Source organism: Capsicum annuum, chromosome 5, assembly GCF_002878395.1.
Source record: "Capsicum annuum cultivar UCD-10X-F1 chromosome 5, UCD10Xv1.1, whole genome shotgun sequence".
In the NCBI taxonomy this organism is placed as follows: Eukaryota; Viridiplantae; Streptophyta; class Magnoliopsida; order Solanales; family Solanaceae; genus Capsicum; species Capsicum annuum.
The window spans coordinates 207,368,492-207,382,381 of NC_061115.1; the positions used below are offsets into that span (position 1 = coordinate 207,368,492).

Below are 13,890 nucleotides of genomic sequence, written 5' to 3' on the forward strand. Positions count from 1 at the left end.
GTATATTAAGAGGAAGAGAGAGTAAAATAATTAAAAAAATAGAAGAAAGTATAATAACTTCTTAAAAGATTGATATTTATGTTATTTATAGGTTTTGATAATTCTGTTGGAGATAACTCAATAAATCAGGCCCACTTAATCTCTTTAATTTGCTTATTGCTTTACAACTCACTATTCTTAATTATTAGTATTACAATTATTCTTGTTAGCAAGTCATTTAACACCAAGAATATATATAATATTTGATCTAGATAATCTTCGTCCTCTAATTCAATTGTTATTTTGGGTCATTGATTTATGACTACACAATTTCAACTCAAAATTCAATTCATACTCTCTAAATTATACTTCCTTTCACGCCACGTAGTACAAATTGATTTAAATCATATACATCGACAATACAAAATAATTTTACATGATAAAGGTTACTTATGATCTATTATGGTTACAATAGGTTAATTGTTTTATTTTTTTAGGTTCTTAAACCACACTCGCTATAGTTGATTATTTCTAATAAATAGGAGCAATATAATTTTTTACACTATCATTAGTTAAAACATGACCGCTTCTCTCTTTTGCTTTCCTTTTCTTCACGGTTTCCTCGACTTTTCCCTATAAAGTAGGTAGGTGAAACAACGTAAAATTCACAAATAACTACTTTTCAACATTTATAGTTGAAACATAGCAATTGTCGTGTAAGTTTTAGATTCTACAGGTGAAACTTTAGGTTTAAGCCATTATAATAGAGTTTCATCCATAAAATTTGAAACTCTATAACACTGATTACTTATTAAAAATAAAACAAAAAAGTAATCTGTAAACGTTATTTCTACCGCAGATTAAAATTGAGCCCCTTCAAAAGTTTGTCCAAATTGCCAATTAGCAGGTGCAACATTGTTGCTTGTGACAGTTCTTCCATCACTTGTGGTCACTTGAAACGAAAGACTTTGGCCATTGAGATATGAATTGCTTTGCCAGTTTTGACCCCAATTTCTTGACATTAATTGCCATCCATTTTTAGACCCTTTAATAGAAACTGAATGAACATCTCCAGCACCACCAACATTAGTCACCAAAACCAAGTTATAGTAAGAGTGGCCATTTATTGTAAACCTTATTCCTCCCTTCTTTATGCAGGGTACCCTGCCAAAAATAAAACAAAATTCCCACATCAGCAAATAGCAAGTACTTCTTGTTGTATTTTAGTTGGTGTATCTTACTAAAATTAAATGTCTTATACTAATTGATCATCTATTAAATTAAAATGGAATTAATTATTTTTTTTTTATTTTACTTATACAATTAATAGTATACATTAAATGAGAACAGTTGCAATTTCAATCTTCTTTCATATGCCCAATGAATATCATTAATATGGATACGGATAAATAATAAAATTAAAGTCTAGCCATAATGTCATTTTCTGGAATAAAACATTTCCTACCAAAAATTAAATTCCCAAGACTCGTTTTCAAAATTATTATTTCCTCAGTCTAAAAAAGAATGATCTATTTTCCTTTTTAATCCGTTTAAAAGAGAATGACCTTTTTTCTTTTTTGGCAATACTTTAATTTCAATTTTCCACATGGCATGTTAGGACCACAAGATTAAAGGACATTTTGGTACACTTGACACAACTTTAATTTAAGGCCACAAGATTTAAAAGTTTTCTTTATTTTTTAAATTTTATGTCAAGTTAAAATAGGTCATTCTCTTTTAAACGGAGGAAGTAATTAAAGATGTTGGAGTAATTGTCACTTCGTCGTAAGATGACGCTTTTTTCTTTATAATCTTTATCTCAATAAGAATGTTACATTTTTTCTTTTTGTAATTCCTCCACATAAAAGTTTACATTTTTGTTGGGAGAGAAATTTGGAAGGACTTGTGGCACTTCGTATTTAGTTTGTTGATTGCGCGGGCAATTTTGGTAGCTTGCATATATAGTATGTAGCTTAGTTGTATTTTTTTATTTTATTTTTTTCTATTCGATGTTCGGTACTCATATTGAAATTCGACTAATTCGAATTCGCACCATGTAGGGTCTCATTCGGGGGAAGCGCTTCTTACCAAGGATTTTTTCATACCCAAGGCTCGAACCCGAGACCTCTAATTAAGGAAGGAGCAGCTTCATCCACTGCACTACATCCTTGGATGGTAGTTGTATGTTACTCACTTACTCCCTCAGTTCTCATTTTGTTCTACAGTTTCCATTTTTATTTTGTCTAAAAAAGAGTATCATTTACTATAGGGAAAAGGGTCAAATATACCCCTCAACTTTGTGAAAAGGTCCAAATATACCCTTCGTTACAAGTTTAGTCCAAATATGTCTCTACTGTTAAAGTTTAGGAGTAAATATACCCCTAAACTTTGCGAAAAGGACCTAATATACCCCCTGTTACAAGTTTGGCCCAAATATGCCCTTGTTGTTAAAGTTTAGGAGCAAATATACCTCTCAACTTTGTAAAAAAATTCAAATATTCCCTCCGTTACAATCCATAACCCGACCCACTAATTTGGACCAACTCATAACCCTACCCACATTTTGTTTATCAAAATTTCAATCTTATAATGTTATTAAAATATTTCATCAGTTCAATGATTCTTCAAATATTATGTTAATGTTGCATTTTTCTTATTACCAATGTGTTCTACTTAAATATTGTGTTGATATTTCATTTTTCAAACTTTGGTTTGTTTTCATGTTGTTTGATTTTATCATGAGGGACTCTAATATACGGAAATATTTCAAAATAGTTGTAAAATGTGGAAGAATCAGGGCTTCTCCAGCTGTCAGCTCCTAAGAGAGAGACCCCAAAAAAAAACGATTTCATATCCTAAATAGGCCTTGTTTCAATCTTTGGAAGTAACATCGATAATTTTTACAACAAATTTCTCGAGAGGCAGAGTAGAATCACTTTAATTTACAGATTTGATGCCTCAAGTTACACAGTTAGATTCTCCTCCTAAGGCTAAATAGATGGAAAGAATGATCCTCGTTTAGATGACTACTAGAGATATGGGTTGTGGATTGGTCTAAATTGGTGGGTCGGGTTATGGGTTGGTCGGATTATGGATTGCAACGGAGGGTATATTCGGACCTTTTCATAAAGTTAAGGGGTATATTTGCTCCTCAACTTTAACAGCGAGGGCATATTTGAGCCAAACTTGTAACGAGGGGTATATTTGGACCTTTTCGCAAAGTTTAGGAGTATATTTGCTCCTAAACTTTAACAGCGAGAGCATATTTGGACCAAACTTATAACGGAAGGTATATTTAAACCTTTTCGCAAAGTTGAGGGGTATATTTGACCCTTTTCCCTTTACTATATTATATTTAGTAATTCTTTCAATCTAACATCTCATGTGACATATATAAGATTATGAAATTAAAAATGCATCTTAATATGTAATATACATATTTTTAGTGTAAGACCACCGCATAAAAATTAAAAATCTCTTACTTTCTTAAACTTCATGTTCTATCAAATTATTAAGACACACGCACTGAAACTGAGAATAAATGTCGTCCTTCACTTTGAAGAGTCTAAATTTTGTACACCGACTATTTAGAAGATTAATATCTACCCTATAAGACAAGTTATTTTCATAATAAATTAAAATACATAAAATTGATATTATTGTCCGTATATTTAATTTAAATTATGCACAATGAATATTGCGTACAATCGATTCTTGCGGTTGGATCTTTCCTCAGTTCCCACGCATAGCAAAAGTTTTATTGTACTAAATTATCTTTTCTTTTTTATGCACAGACAAATACCGTCATATACAATGAAACATAACATGATTAAGAAAATTAAAGTTTACCTTCGAAAAGATACTGGGATTATCCCAGCTTTATACTGTGCAATTTTCAGAAAGGCAGGCTGTGCCAAATCGAAATGTTGCAGAGGAGCATTGCACCAACCACCATTGTTGCTAGGAAGTGATGGATTTTGAGGACAAAAATTTGTTGCAGTGACAGTAATTGTTCCTGGAAGACACAATGTGCCATCATTATTGTTGCATTTGAGCTGGTAACAAGCACCACATGTCAAACCATTGTTGAATAATGCTGTACTTATTGCTGCTGTGTATGTTCCATATCCTTGTGTGTACAAATTACCATAACCACATGCACCCCCTGCAATTTTTTGAAGTAAAATATGGTTTTAATTAGTTGAAAGGGAGTCTTGGAGTAACTGGTAAAGTTGTTGTCGTGTGATCAGGAGGTCACGGGTTCAAATCTTGAAAACAACCTCTAACAGAAATGCAAGGTAAGACTGTATACAATACACCCTTGCGATGGAGCACTTCTCCGAACCCTATGCATAGGGGGAGTTTTAGTACACCAGACTGCACTTTAATATGGTTTTAATTAGTGCTATTTGCAAAGACTATGCATGTGGAATGCATATAGACATTACCCCTATAATTGAGGGACAGAGAGATTGTTTCTAGTAAATCATCAACTCGCTTTAGGTCAGGTTAGAATTAGGAAATCTCATTTTAAAAGTAAAGTGTTTCCTATTAGAGGTGACGACTCTATTTTTAGACCTTGAACTGATTTTATACCTCTAAATATTAATTAAGAATAGAAGTATATTTATCAACTCTACTGTGCAACTTAGTAAAGAAAGATATACAAATACTCCTATTAAAGGTAATTCTATTTCGAGGATATACACTTATAACTAAGGGTACTCTCATCGCTTGGTTGAGACACTAATAAAAATTTATTTTAAAGGTAAAATACTATTAAAGGTGATCTTGTTTTGAGGATTCAGACTTGAGACCACTGATTACGAATGAAGTATGTACTTACCGTACCACCACAATCTTTATCTTTATTGAAGAATAGTAATTAGGGGAACTCATCATTTGGTTGAGGGACTAAAAATATATAATCCAACATATAAAGAAAGACTAATATTTAAAGCAAAGTAATTTAGACATACCCATTGTACCAGATGCATCACCCCCTCCATATAGAGTTGCATGAGCACTTTGCCACCCTCCATTATTACCAAAACTCCCATTGATGCACAAGCTTAAGAAGATGAGAAAAATTAGAGAAAGAATAGAAAATGCTGAGAGAGGATAATAAACAGCCATTATTATTGATGAACAATTTTTCAAGTATAATTACTATGTGATTAGAGAATACTAATTAACTGGCAGCTAGCTTGATATATATAGTTGTGGGGGTATGGAGAAGCTAAGCTACTTGTTAATGGTAGGATTTAAGTAATATACACTAATAATATATTTTCTCCGTTGCAGATACTTGTTACTTTTTATTTCTCAATACTTAATTTGATTAATTAGTTTTTCAATTTAAATAGAATTAGATTAATTGATATATAAAAAGTATTATACATTATAAATTTACTCATTTTAATTATATATATGGTAAAAATATATTTTAAAATATTGATCAAATTTCATATAGTTTGAATCTAGAGAAGCAAAATATGACTAATATTTTAAGACAAAATGAGTAATGAATTTTATATATTGTTAGGGTAAGTTAGCGGGTTACTAAGTCACTTATTATTTAATTTAGGTTATTAACTAATACCATTAAATAAAATCGTCTGCAGTTACCTTTCAAATTATTATATTAATGTGTAAATATCTTTTATTTTGTTAATGCTTCGAACATAAACTCATATAAATATAGTAAAAATTTCTAGAAAACGAGGACACCATTAGAATTAGGTTAAACAACATAAATCCCAACACTTTACTACTTAATTATTCTCTCTCCTTATTTTTATAATAATTACATAAAATTTCAGACATGATACATTAGTTAACGTTATGATACATTAATAAATCTTTAATTATGATTAAAAACGAAAAGAAGCGGTAATTAAGCCTACAGTTGAGCAATTAATGTGCTTAATTAAAGAAATTGTTGTTTAAATTACCTAATAGACGTCATTTAATAACTTATGATAACAAATATCATAAGTTTTCCTATTATGTAAAAACTTATCATATATTATATTATGATAACAAATATATATCTAATTTAATAACATTGAGTTCACGATACACTACAATTCATGACACATTACATTTATTTGTGGTTACTAATACATTATTATATTTTTTGCTTAATACTTTATATGTATAAAAATTATTTGATACATTGTATTAAAAGCTAAATATCTTATGATACATTACTTTATATGCAAATAAACAACATTATATCTACTATTGTATTGTTAATTTAAGTTTTTGGTACATTAAATTATTTTGGTTGAGATACATCATTGTAATTAAATTTGCATTATACTTGACTTATTTTTGAAAATATCTGATACATTATATAATTTACGTTAAGATATAAAACTTCAATTAGCTTATATGATACATTGTTGAAGAGCAAAATATCTTTTGATAAATAATAGTCTAACAGATGGACAAAAAATAATTTATAGAAATTGTAATAAAAAGAATTAAAAGTTTTGCTTAAATATCATAGATATTTTGTCCAGAAAGTTTTGATATTTCAATCTATTTTCACGAAAATTAATGTCGTACATATCATAATGAAATGGTGGAAATTAAAAAAGAAAGTTAATGATGGAAAGATGGAGTTGTTAGATCTAATTGAGTAATAGATGAGAACATGCTGGAAATTCAAAAGAAAGTTAATGGAAGTTGTAACTTGAATGTTGAAGTAGAAGATAGAGATGAGAACATAGTGAAAATTAAATTTAAAAGGAAAAAGGCTCAAATATGCCACTGAACTATCAGAAATTACCCATTTATCTCATCCGTTAAAAGTTGGGCTCATTTATGTCATTGCCGTTATAAAACTGGCTCATCCATGCCATTACTTTTTAACAGCCGATTTTTAAAAACAGTCTTACCACGTGGCAGCTTATTAGAAGGCCATGTCATTTTTTTTTTAATTTTTTAAATTTTTTTTAAATTAATTTTCTTTTTAAATTTTTTTTTGATCCATTAAAAAGAATCCACCCAATTTTTTGATCCATTAAAAATTAATTTGATCTATACTTTTAAAATTTGGTTAATTTTTCATGATCAAACAAATATTTAAAGATTTTTTTTTTAAATCTACTACTAAAATTTATAACCAAACGCTATTCTAATTAAGCATATAGTATGTCTTAGCATACATGAAATATTTTGTCAGCCGAATGTAAGTAACTTTTTAGTTTTTGATTTTTTTACTAAGCATAGAATGGCATCATCAGCATCAAGGGCGGTTCAAGCAAATTTATGGCCTAAGGCAAAAATCAAACGCAGGCCTTGCGTTTTATTTTTTTATATAAAATTTTTCTTTTTTCTATAAATAGTATTTAATATATTTCTTAAAATTTGTAATTTATTATTACTAAACAAAAATAGGCCCCTCAAATTTTGGGGTCTTAGACGGCCGCCTTTCCTCTTAAAGGACTGAGCCGTCCCTAATCAGCATTCAACATTTGTACGTAACACTTTATGTATCATCATTTATCATTGCAAAAATAGGAAGGCGACAACATGCCGACATATATAGTATACGTAGAGTTGGCAAAATGAGAAGCTAACTATTAATAATAATATAATAATCTTTGATGTTTATATATCCCTTCAGTTTCAACTGAAAAATGACAAAAGCTTTAGTTAACGTGAATCTTTTAAAATAAATAAATAAATAAAGTGATAAAAGTGTGGAGTGTATACTCTCTCCGTTCCCTTTTAGTTACTCGCCCGTCAATTAAAATAGTTATTTTATTATAATATATTTATTAAATGATGTTTACTATTGTATTTGAAATTAATTTGAAGAACAAAATAATTAATATTAAAGGTAAAATATGAAAACAATCTTAATATGTCAAAAATGACAAAAAAATGAATCGAACGAGAATGTTTTAAGAATATATTCATGAAAAATTAATCAAATTTTAAAAGTATAGATCAAACTAATTTTCAATGGATCAAAAAGTTGTGTGGATTCTTTTTAATGGATCAAAAAAAAAAAAAAATTTAAATAAAAAATGACGTGGCCCTCTAATAAGCTGTCACGTGGCAAGGCGGTTTTTAAAAACCATCTGTTAAAAAGTAATGGCATGGATGGGCCGGTTTTGTAACGGCGATGGCATGAATGAGCCCAACTTTTAACGGATGACATAAATGAGCCATTTCTGATAGTTCAGTGGCATATTTGAGCGTTTTCCCAATTTAAAATAGGTAAGTTGAGAAAATCGTGGGATATATTTTCTGATTTTTGGGCTTGATTTGCAGCACAATAAGGGAATGTGGGGTGGGGCTTTTTTTAGATGTATTAGAAAAGAGGCAACTATTTTGAGTAAAAAGAAATTTTTATAATTAGCTTAATTGGATGAGATTTTAAGTTGGTTATAAGTAATTTATCCTTAAAATGAACCAATTTTTTTCTCTTTAATTAACTTTTATCACTTCAACTGATTCTTCCTCTTTTATTATTTAATCATTTAATAGTATATACATTTGAAATGGTCATAAAACGACGACCCAATGTATATGCACGCAGATGTTCTAATCGAACTGCCAAATGATATATGTTAAGATCCTAAAGGCACATGCATTTATCAAATATTTTGTGGATATTTGTTTGTACGTAAAAATTGTGAAATTTAAAAAAAAAAATTATCGTTTTCAAGTTGGAAATGATATCTGAAAATTGAGATTGTATTTAAACATGAATAAATATTAAAATTGTTTTTGAATTATCATGAGTGATCTGTAATGGAAATTGTGAAAACGAATTTTTGAAATATATTGAATTTTGTAAAAGTATAATAATCTTATGTCGAATAGTTTTCCAGGATAAAACTTTGAAAAAATTGAAAATTAGCCATCGTCAAACGGTTATAGCCTTCCTTTCATATATTATATTTCTTTTTCTATTATTTTCTTGGCATTCATGTCAAACTATAAATATTAGTTTCTCTGTTTCACTTAATAAAATTGTGCAAAGTTAGGTAGGTAAGGACGTGGAAAATTGGAAATAATCAGATCCAATAATATTATTAATCATATGACTCATGTCTGACTTTAAATTAATCAATTAGAAAACGAACTACCAAATAATTAACGGTTATCTGCTAATCGTAATTATATCTTTAAATTAAACATTGCCATTTTCTAGAATATTTGTTTTAAGTCTTTGGAAACATGGCTCGTTTTGGTTGTATTGGTTGGAATTAAATTACATATACACTATTGATGATTGAAGTGAATTCACTTTCAGTAACCGGAGGCAAGTTAGAGGCCGGGAAGCACACCGCCAACTAAGGTGTCAAGTGGGCTGGGCTGACCCGGCCCGGCCCGGCTCGATCCGGCCCTTGTAAGTAACCCAGCCCGGTTTGACCCGGCCCGGTAAGCTCTAGGGCTTTAGTGTTTCGGGTCTCGGGCCGGTTATTTTTTTAAAATGGGCCGAGCTAACCCGGCCCGGACCAAGCCCGGTCCAGGCTCGCCGGTTAACCAGCCCGGCCCAGCCCAAATATCTTTTTTAAAAAAAAAAATGGGTCAAACTAGTCGTTGGCCCAACGGCTATATAGTCGTTTTGGGGTCCAAACGGCTAGTTTGGGCCCATTTATTAAAAAAAAAATTAACTTTAAAAAATAGTTTTTAATCCCAAAAAAATTCTATAAATACCCTACAACTTCAATTCATTATTCACACAATTTTTCACTCTCTCAAATCTCATTCTCTCTCAAATCTCAATTCTCAATTCTCAAATATTCAATATATTTAATTTCTTAAAGTGTTCACTTTAATTTTTTAATTTTTCGTTTACAAAGTACGAGCGAAAGTTTCTAAAGTCGCAACCTTCAAATACTTTCAAAATTTGGTATTGTCATTCCATCTCTTAGGTTTAATTTTTATTTATTGTATTAATTGTTTAATATTTAATTTTATTATATTTGTGTATTTTGAATATTTTTAGTTTAATTTAATTTATATTATGGATAAATTAAGAAACCTCGGTACTAAAGGTGTTAAAAAAATTTGTCCCGGAAGAGGTAGTGGTAGTAAAAAGCGAATTACTAGCGGTAGAGGTAGTTCAAGTAGTAGATATATCCGTGTACCTTCCGGTACCGCTTGGTACACCTTTTGAGGAAGAAATAAGTGTAGGTGCTCACGATATGGAATATGTAGAAGCTCAGAAAAATTACGGTATAGAAGAAGAAAATGAAGTAGATGCGGTTAATTTAGACGAAGATAATGAAAATATTGCTGAGACACCCGCAGTAGGAGATGCTAACGTTAGATCTGAATTGGTTAATCTCCCTCACCGTCCTCTCAGTGCCCCAAGACCTCGTAAAAAAACTAGTATTGCATGACAATTTTTTGAACGTATATCAGATATTGAGGTGCAATGCAATATTTGTCAACAAATATATAAGCATAGAAGTGGAGGCAAACAAGGGGGTATGGATACGTTAATGAGACATGTAGCTGAAGATCACAAAAGAGAGTTAAATATTGCAAAAGGTGGTGGGGATGTTGGTGGGCCAATGCAAACTAGAATGGACCCAGCAACCGGTCATGTAGCGAAGAAGTATAATGAATTGAGGGACCGGGAAGAAATAACTAAAATGATAGCTGTGAGTTGTTTGCCTTTTAGTTTTCCTTCTTCTGATGCATTTATTCGTTATATACAAGCAATTTATAATCCTATGTTTAACGGTATTCCTAGAACTACTTGTCGATCTGATATTTTTAGACTCCATTCACAATATTATTTTTATTTATCAACATTGTTAAAAAATATTCAATGTAGATTGTCCCTAACTTCTGATCTTGGTCGTGCTGTAAATAAAAATGATTATTTAATCGTTACTTGTCATTGGATGGATAGTAATTTTGTGATGCAAAAACGTATTCTTGCTTTTTTATATGATGAAGATCGTAAACATACTGGACAATTTATTGTTGATTCTATTGTTAAAATTACTAGATATTATGGTATCGAAAATAAAATTTTATGTATTGCTTTTGATAATGCTTCTAACAACAAGACTTCTATAACAAAAATAAAATCTACGCTATCTCCGCCCTTGCCTGAAATTTTTCATATTAAGTGTGCATGTCATATATATAATTTAATTGTAAAAGATGGTCTTGAGTTTTTTGAGCTTTATATTGAAAAAATTCATCTTGCCGTTGGTTTTATTCAAGGAAATAATCGTAGATCAAGAATTAGAGAATTTAAAGTTAAATGTCAAGAAAATGGACTTACACCGATTTTGATGCCTGAGGAAATTGATACTGGATGGAATTCTACGTATGAATTTTTAAAAACTTGTTATAAATATAGAATTCCTATTACACTAGCTTTTAACCAACATTGCGGTTCATTTGGTGATTCTGCTGATTGCATGCTACATAATTCTGATTGGGTTGTAATTAATGATCTTGTTAAGTTTTTAGAAAAATTTTATGTAGGTACGGTTGAATTTTTCGGTGCTTATTATCCTACTGTTTGTAATATTTTGGCATATATAGCCGATATTTCTGGTTTGCTCAAAGAATATAAAAATAAAGAAGGTTATAAAGAAGTTGTTGGCGCCATGTTTACGAAATTTAAAAAATATTTTTTCCCAATTTCCCCTATTTACTTGGTTGGTGTTATGCTAAATCCGTGCATGAAATATAATAATATGTGTCACTTTAGTACTCTTATTTATACTAACTTAGAAATAAATACTAACCATGATTCTGAACAAGTACAACCTGATTTGTGGACGGCTACGACTGATGCAAAGGATTACATAGAAAAATTATATAATCACTATGCTGATTTATTTGATTTAGTCGTACCTACAAATATCACTCCAACTGTCGCTCCTTATCCTTCCGAGGATCCATCATCTTCTAAAAGGCCGGCCATAGTGTTTTTTCTGATTCGTTTTATGATTTAAATTGTTGGAACAGTGTTGATGAGAGAACTTACACATCAACTTATCGAGAAGAGCTAAAATATTATCTTCGGACGACACCAGAGGATCGCAGACGACGGATCAACACGTTGGATTGGTGGAGAAGTAATGAAACACAATATCCTGTGCTTTCAAGATTAGCTAGCGATATCTTGAATGTTCCAATGTCAATCGTTGCATCAGAGAGCGCCTTTAGTCAGGGACGACAGCGGCTTGGAGACAACCGACACTCATTGGGAAGCAATGCAATGAATGTTCTAGTTTACCTCAGAGATTGGATTAGAGCGGAAAGAAAAAACCAAGGAATGGAATCGGAGTCGAGCAACGAGCTGAAACTTGAAGAAATGACTTCACGGGAGAACTCAGCAGAATCAAGTCTAATGCATGGTTTTGCCCCCGTTGACTTCGACTATCCTATGCAAGTTCCCATTAATATTAACATGAATGAGTTGGAAAAATGATGCATAATTTATAGATTTTTCATTCATGTAAATTATAAATTTTGGATCATTTTGCAATCAATAAAATTCCCCAAATTCATTCACTCCTTAGTCCTTGCTTTTTATATTTTTTCATTTAACGATTTAAAATTTTAAATTGAATTTCTAGTTTTCTACGTTAAATTTAAAAACTTACTTCTAATATATCATTAATTTACTACCAAATATTATTAATTTATTATATTAAGTAGCATATGTTTTGTATATTTGTGCATATATCTTCTTTAGAAGTGTATATTTAACGTATACATGTGTATATGTTTTATAAATTAGTATATAAGTATATCTATATATATTGTAATGTATATATAATGTAGTATATTTTATAATTAGTAGTATATATACATTGAATGGTGCGTATACACGTGTATATATCTTCTATAGAAGTGTATATTTAACGTATACATGTGTATATGTTTTATAAATTAGTATATAAGTATATCTATACATATTGTAATGTATATATAATGTAGTATATTTTATAAGTAATAGTATATATACATTGAATGGTGCGTATACACATGTATATATCTTATATAGATGTATATATTTAACATATACAAGTGTATATGTTTAATAAATTAGTATAATATAACTATCTATGTATTGTAATTTAGGTATATTGTAGTATATATTTTATTTTAAGTAGTACATATACATTGATTGGTGCGTATATATGTGTATATATCTTATATAGATGTATATATTATACATATACAAGTGTATATGTTTTATAAATTAGTATAATATAACCATCTATAATTGTAATACATATATATGTATATTGTAGTATATATTTTATTTAAAGTAGTACATACATATTGAATGGTGCGTATATATGTGTATATATCTTCTATAGACGTATATATTTAACGTATACAAGTGTATATGTTTTATAAATTAGTATATAACTATATATATATATATATATATACATACATACATAGTATATACATATATATTGTAGTATATATTTTATTTAAAGTAGTACCTATATATTGATTTAAAATGATTTAAAATGAATTTCTAGTTTAAATTAAAAACTTACTTTTAATATATTATTAATTAACTATCACACACACACACATATATATATATATATATTGTTGTATATACTTTATTTAAAGTAGTACATATATATTGAATGGTGCGTATATATGTGTTTATATCTTCCATAGACGTATATCTTTAAAGTATACAAGTGTATATGTTTTATAAATTAGTATGTAACTATATATATATATATATATATATATATATATATATATTGTAGTATATACTTTATTTAAAGCAGTACATGTTATTGAATGATACATATGTATGTGTATATATCTTCTATAGACGTATATCTTTAACGTATACATGTGTATATGTTCTATAAATTAGTATGTAACTATATATCTATATCTATATATATATATATATATATATATATATAT

General features: G+C 29.4%; 1 protein-coding gene across 1 annotated transcript; it reads right to left on the reverse strand.

The window, feature by feature from the left end:
- Window positions 1-839: 839 nt before the first annotated feature.
- LOC107872632 (expansin-A4) lies at window positions 840-5,115 on the reverse strand. Its single transcript, XM_016719265.1, has 3 exons — window positions 4,959-5,115; window positions 3,829-4,144; window positions 840-1,143 (listed from the first exon to the last, which is right to left on the reverse strand). Exons 1-3 carry the CDS (start codon window positions 5,113-5,115, stop codon window positions 840-842), a joined length of 777 nt encoding a protein of 258 aa, XP_016574751.1.
- Window positions 5,116-13,890: the final 8,775 nt, after the last annotated feature.

Coding starts and splice junctions, on each gene's coding strand:
- LOC107872632 (XM_016719265.1), bottom strand. CDS start 5,115: ATGGCTGTTTATTATCCTCTCTCAGCATTTTCTATTCTTTCTCTAATT. Junction 4,145..4,958: donor TGATGCATCTGGTACAATGG/GTATGTCTAAAT, acceptor AAAAAATTGCAG/GGGGTGCATGTGGTTATGGT. Junction 1,144..3,828: donor ATCCCAGTATCTTTTCGAAG/GTAAACTTTAAT, acceptor TATTTTTGGCAG/GGTACCCTGCATAAAGAAGG.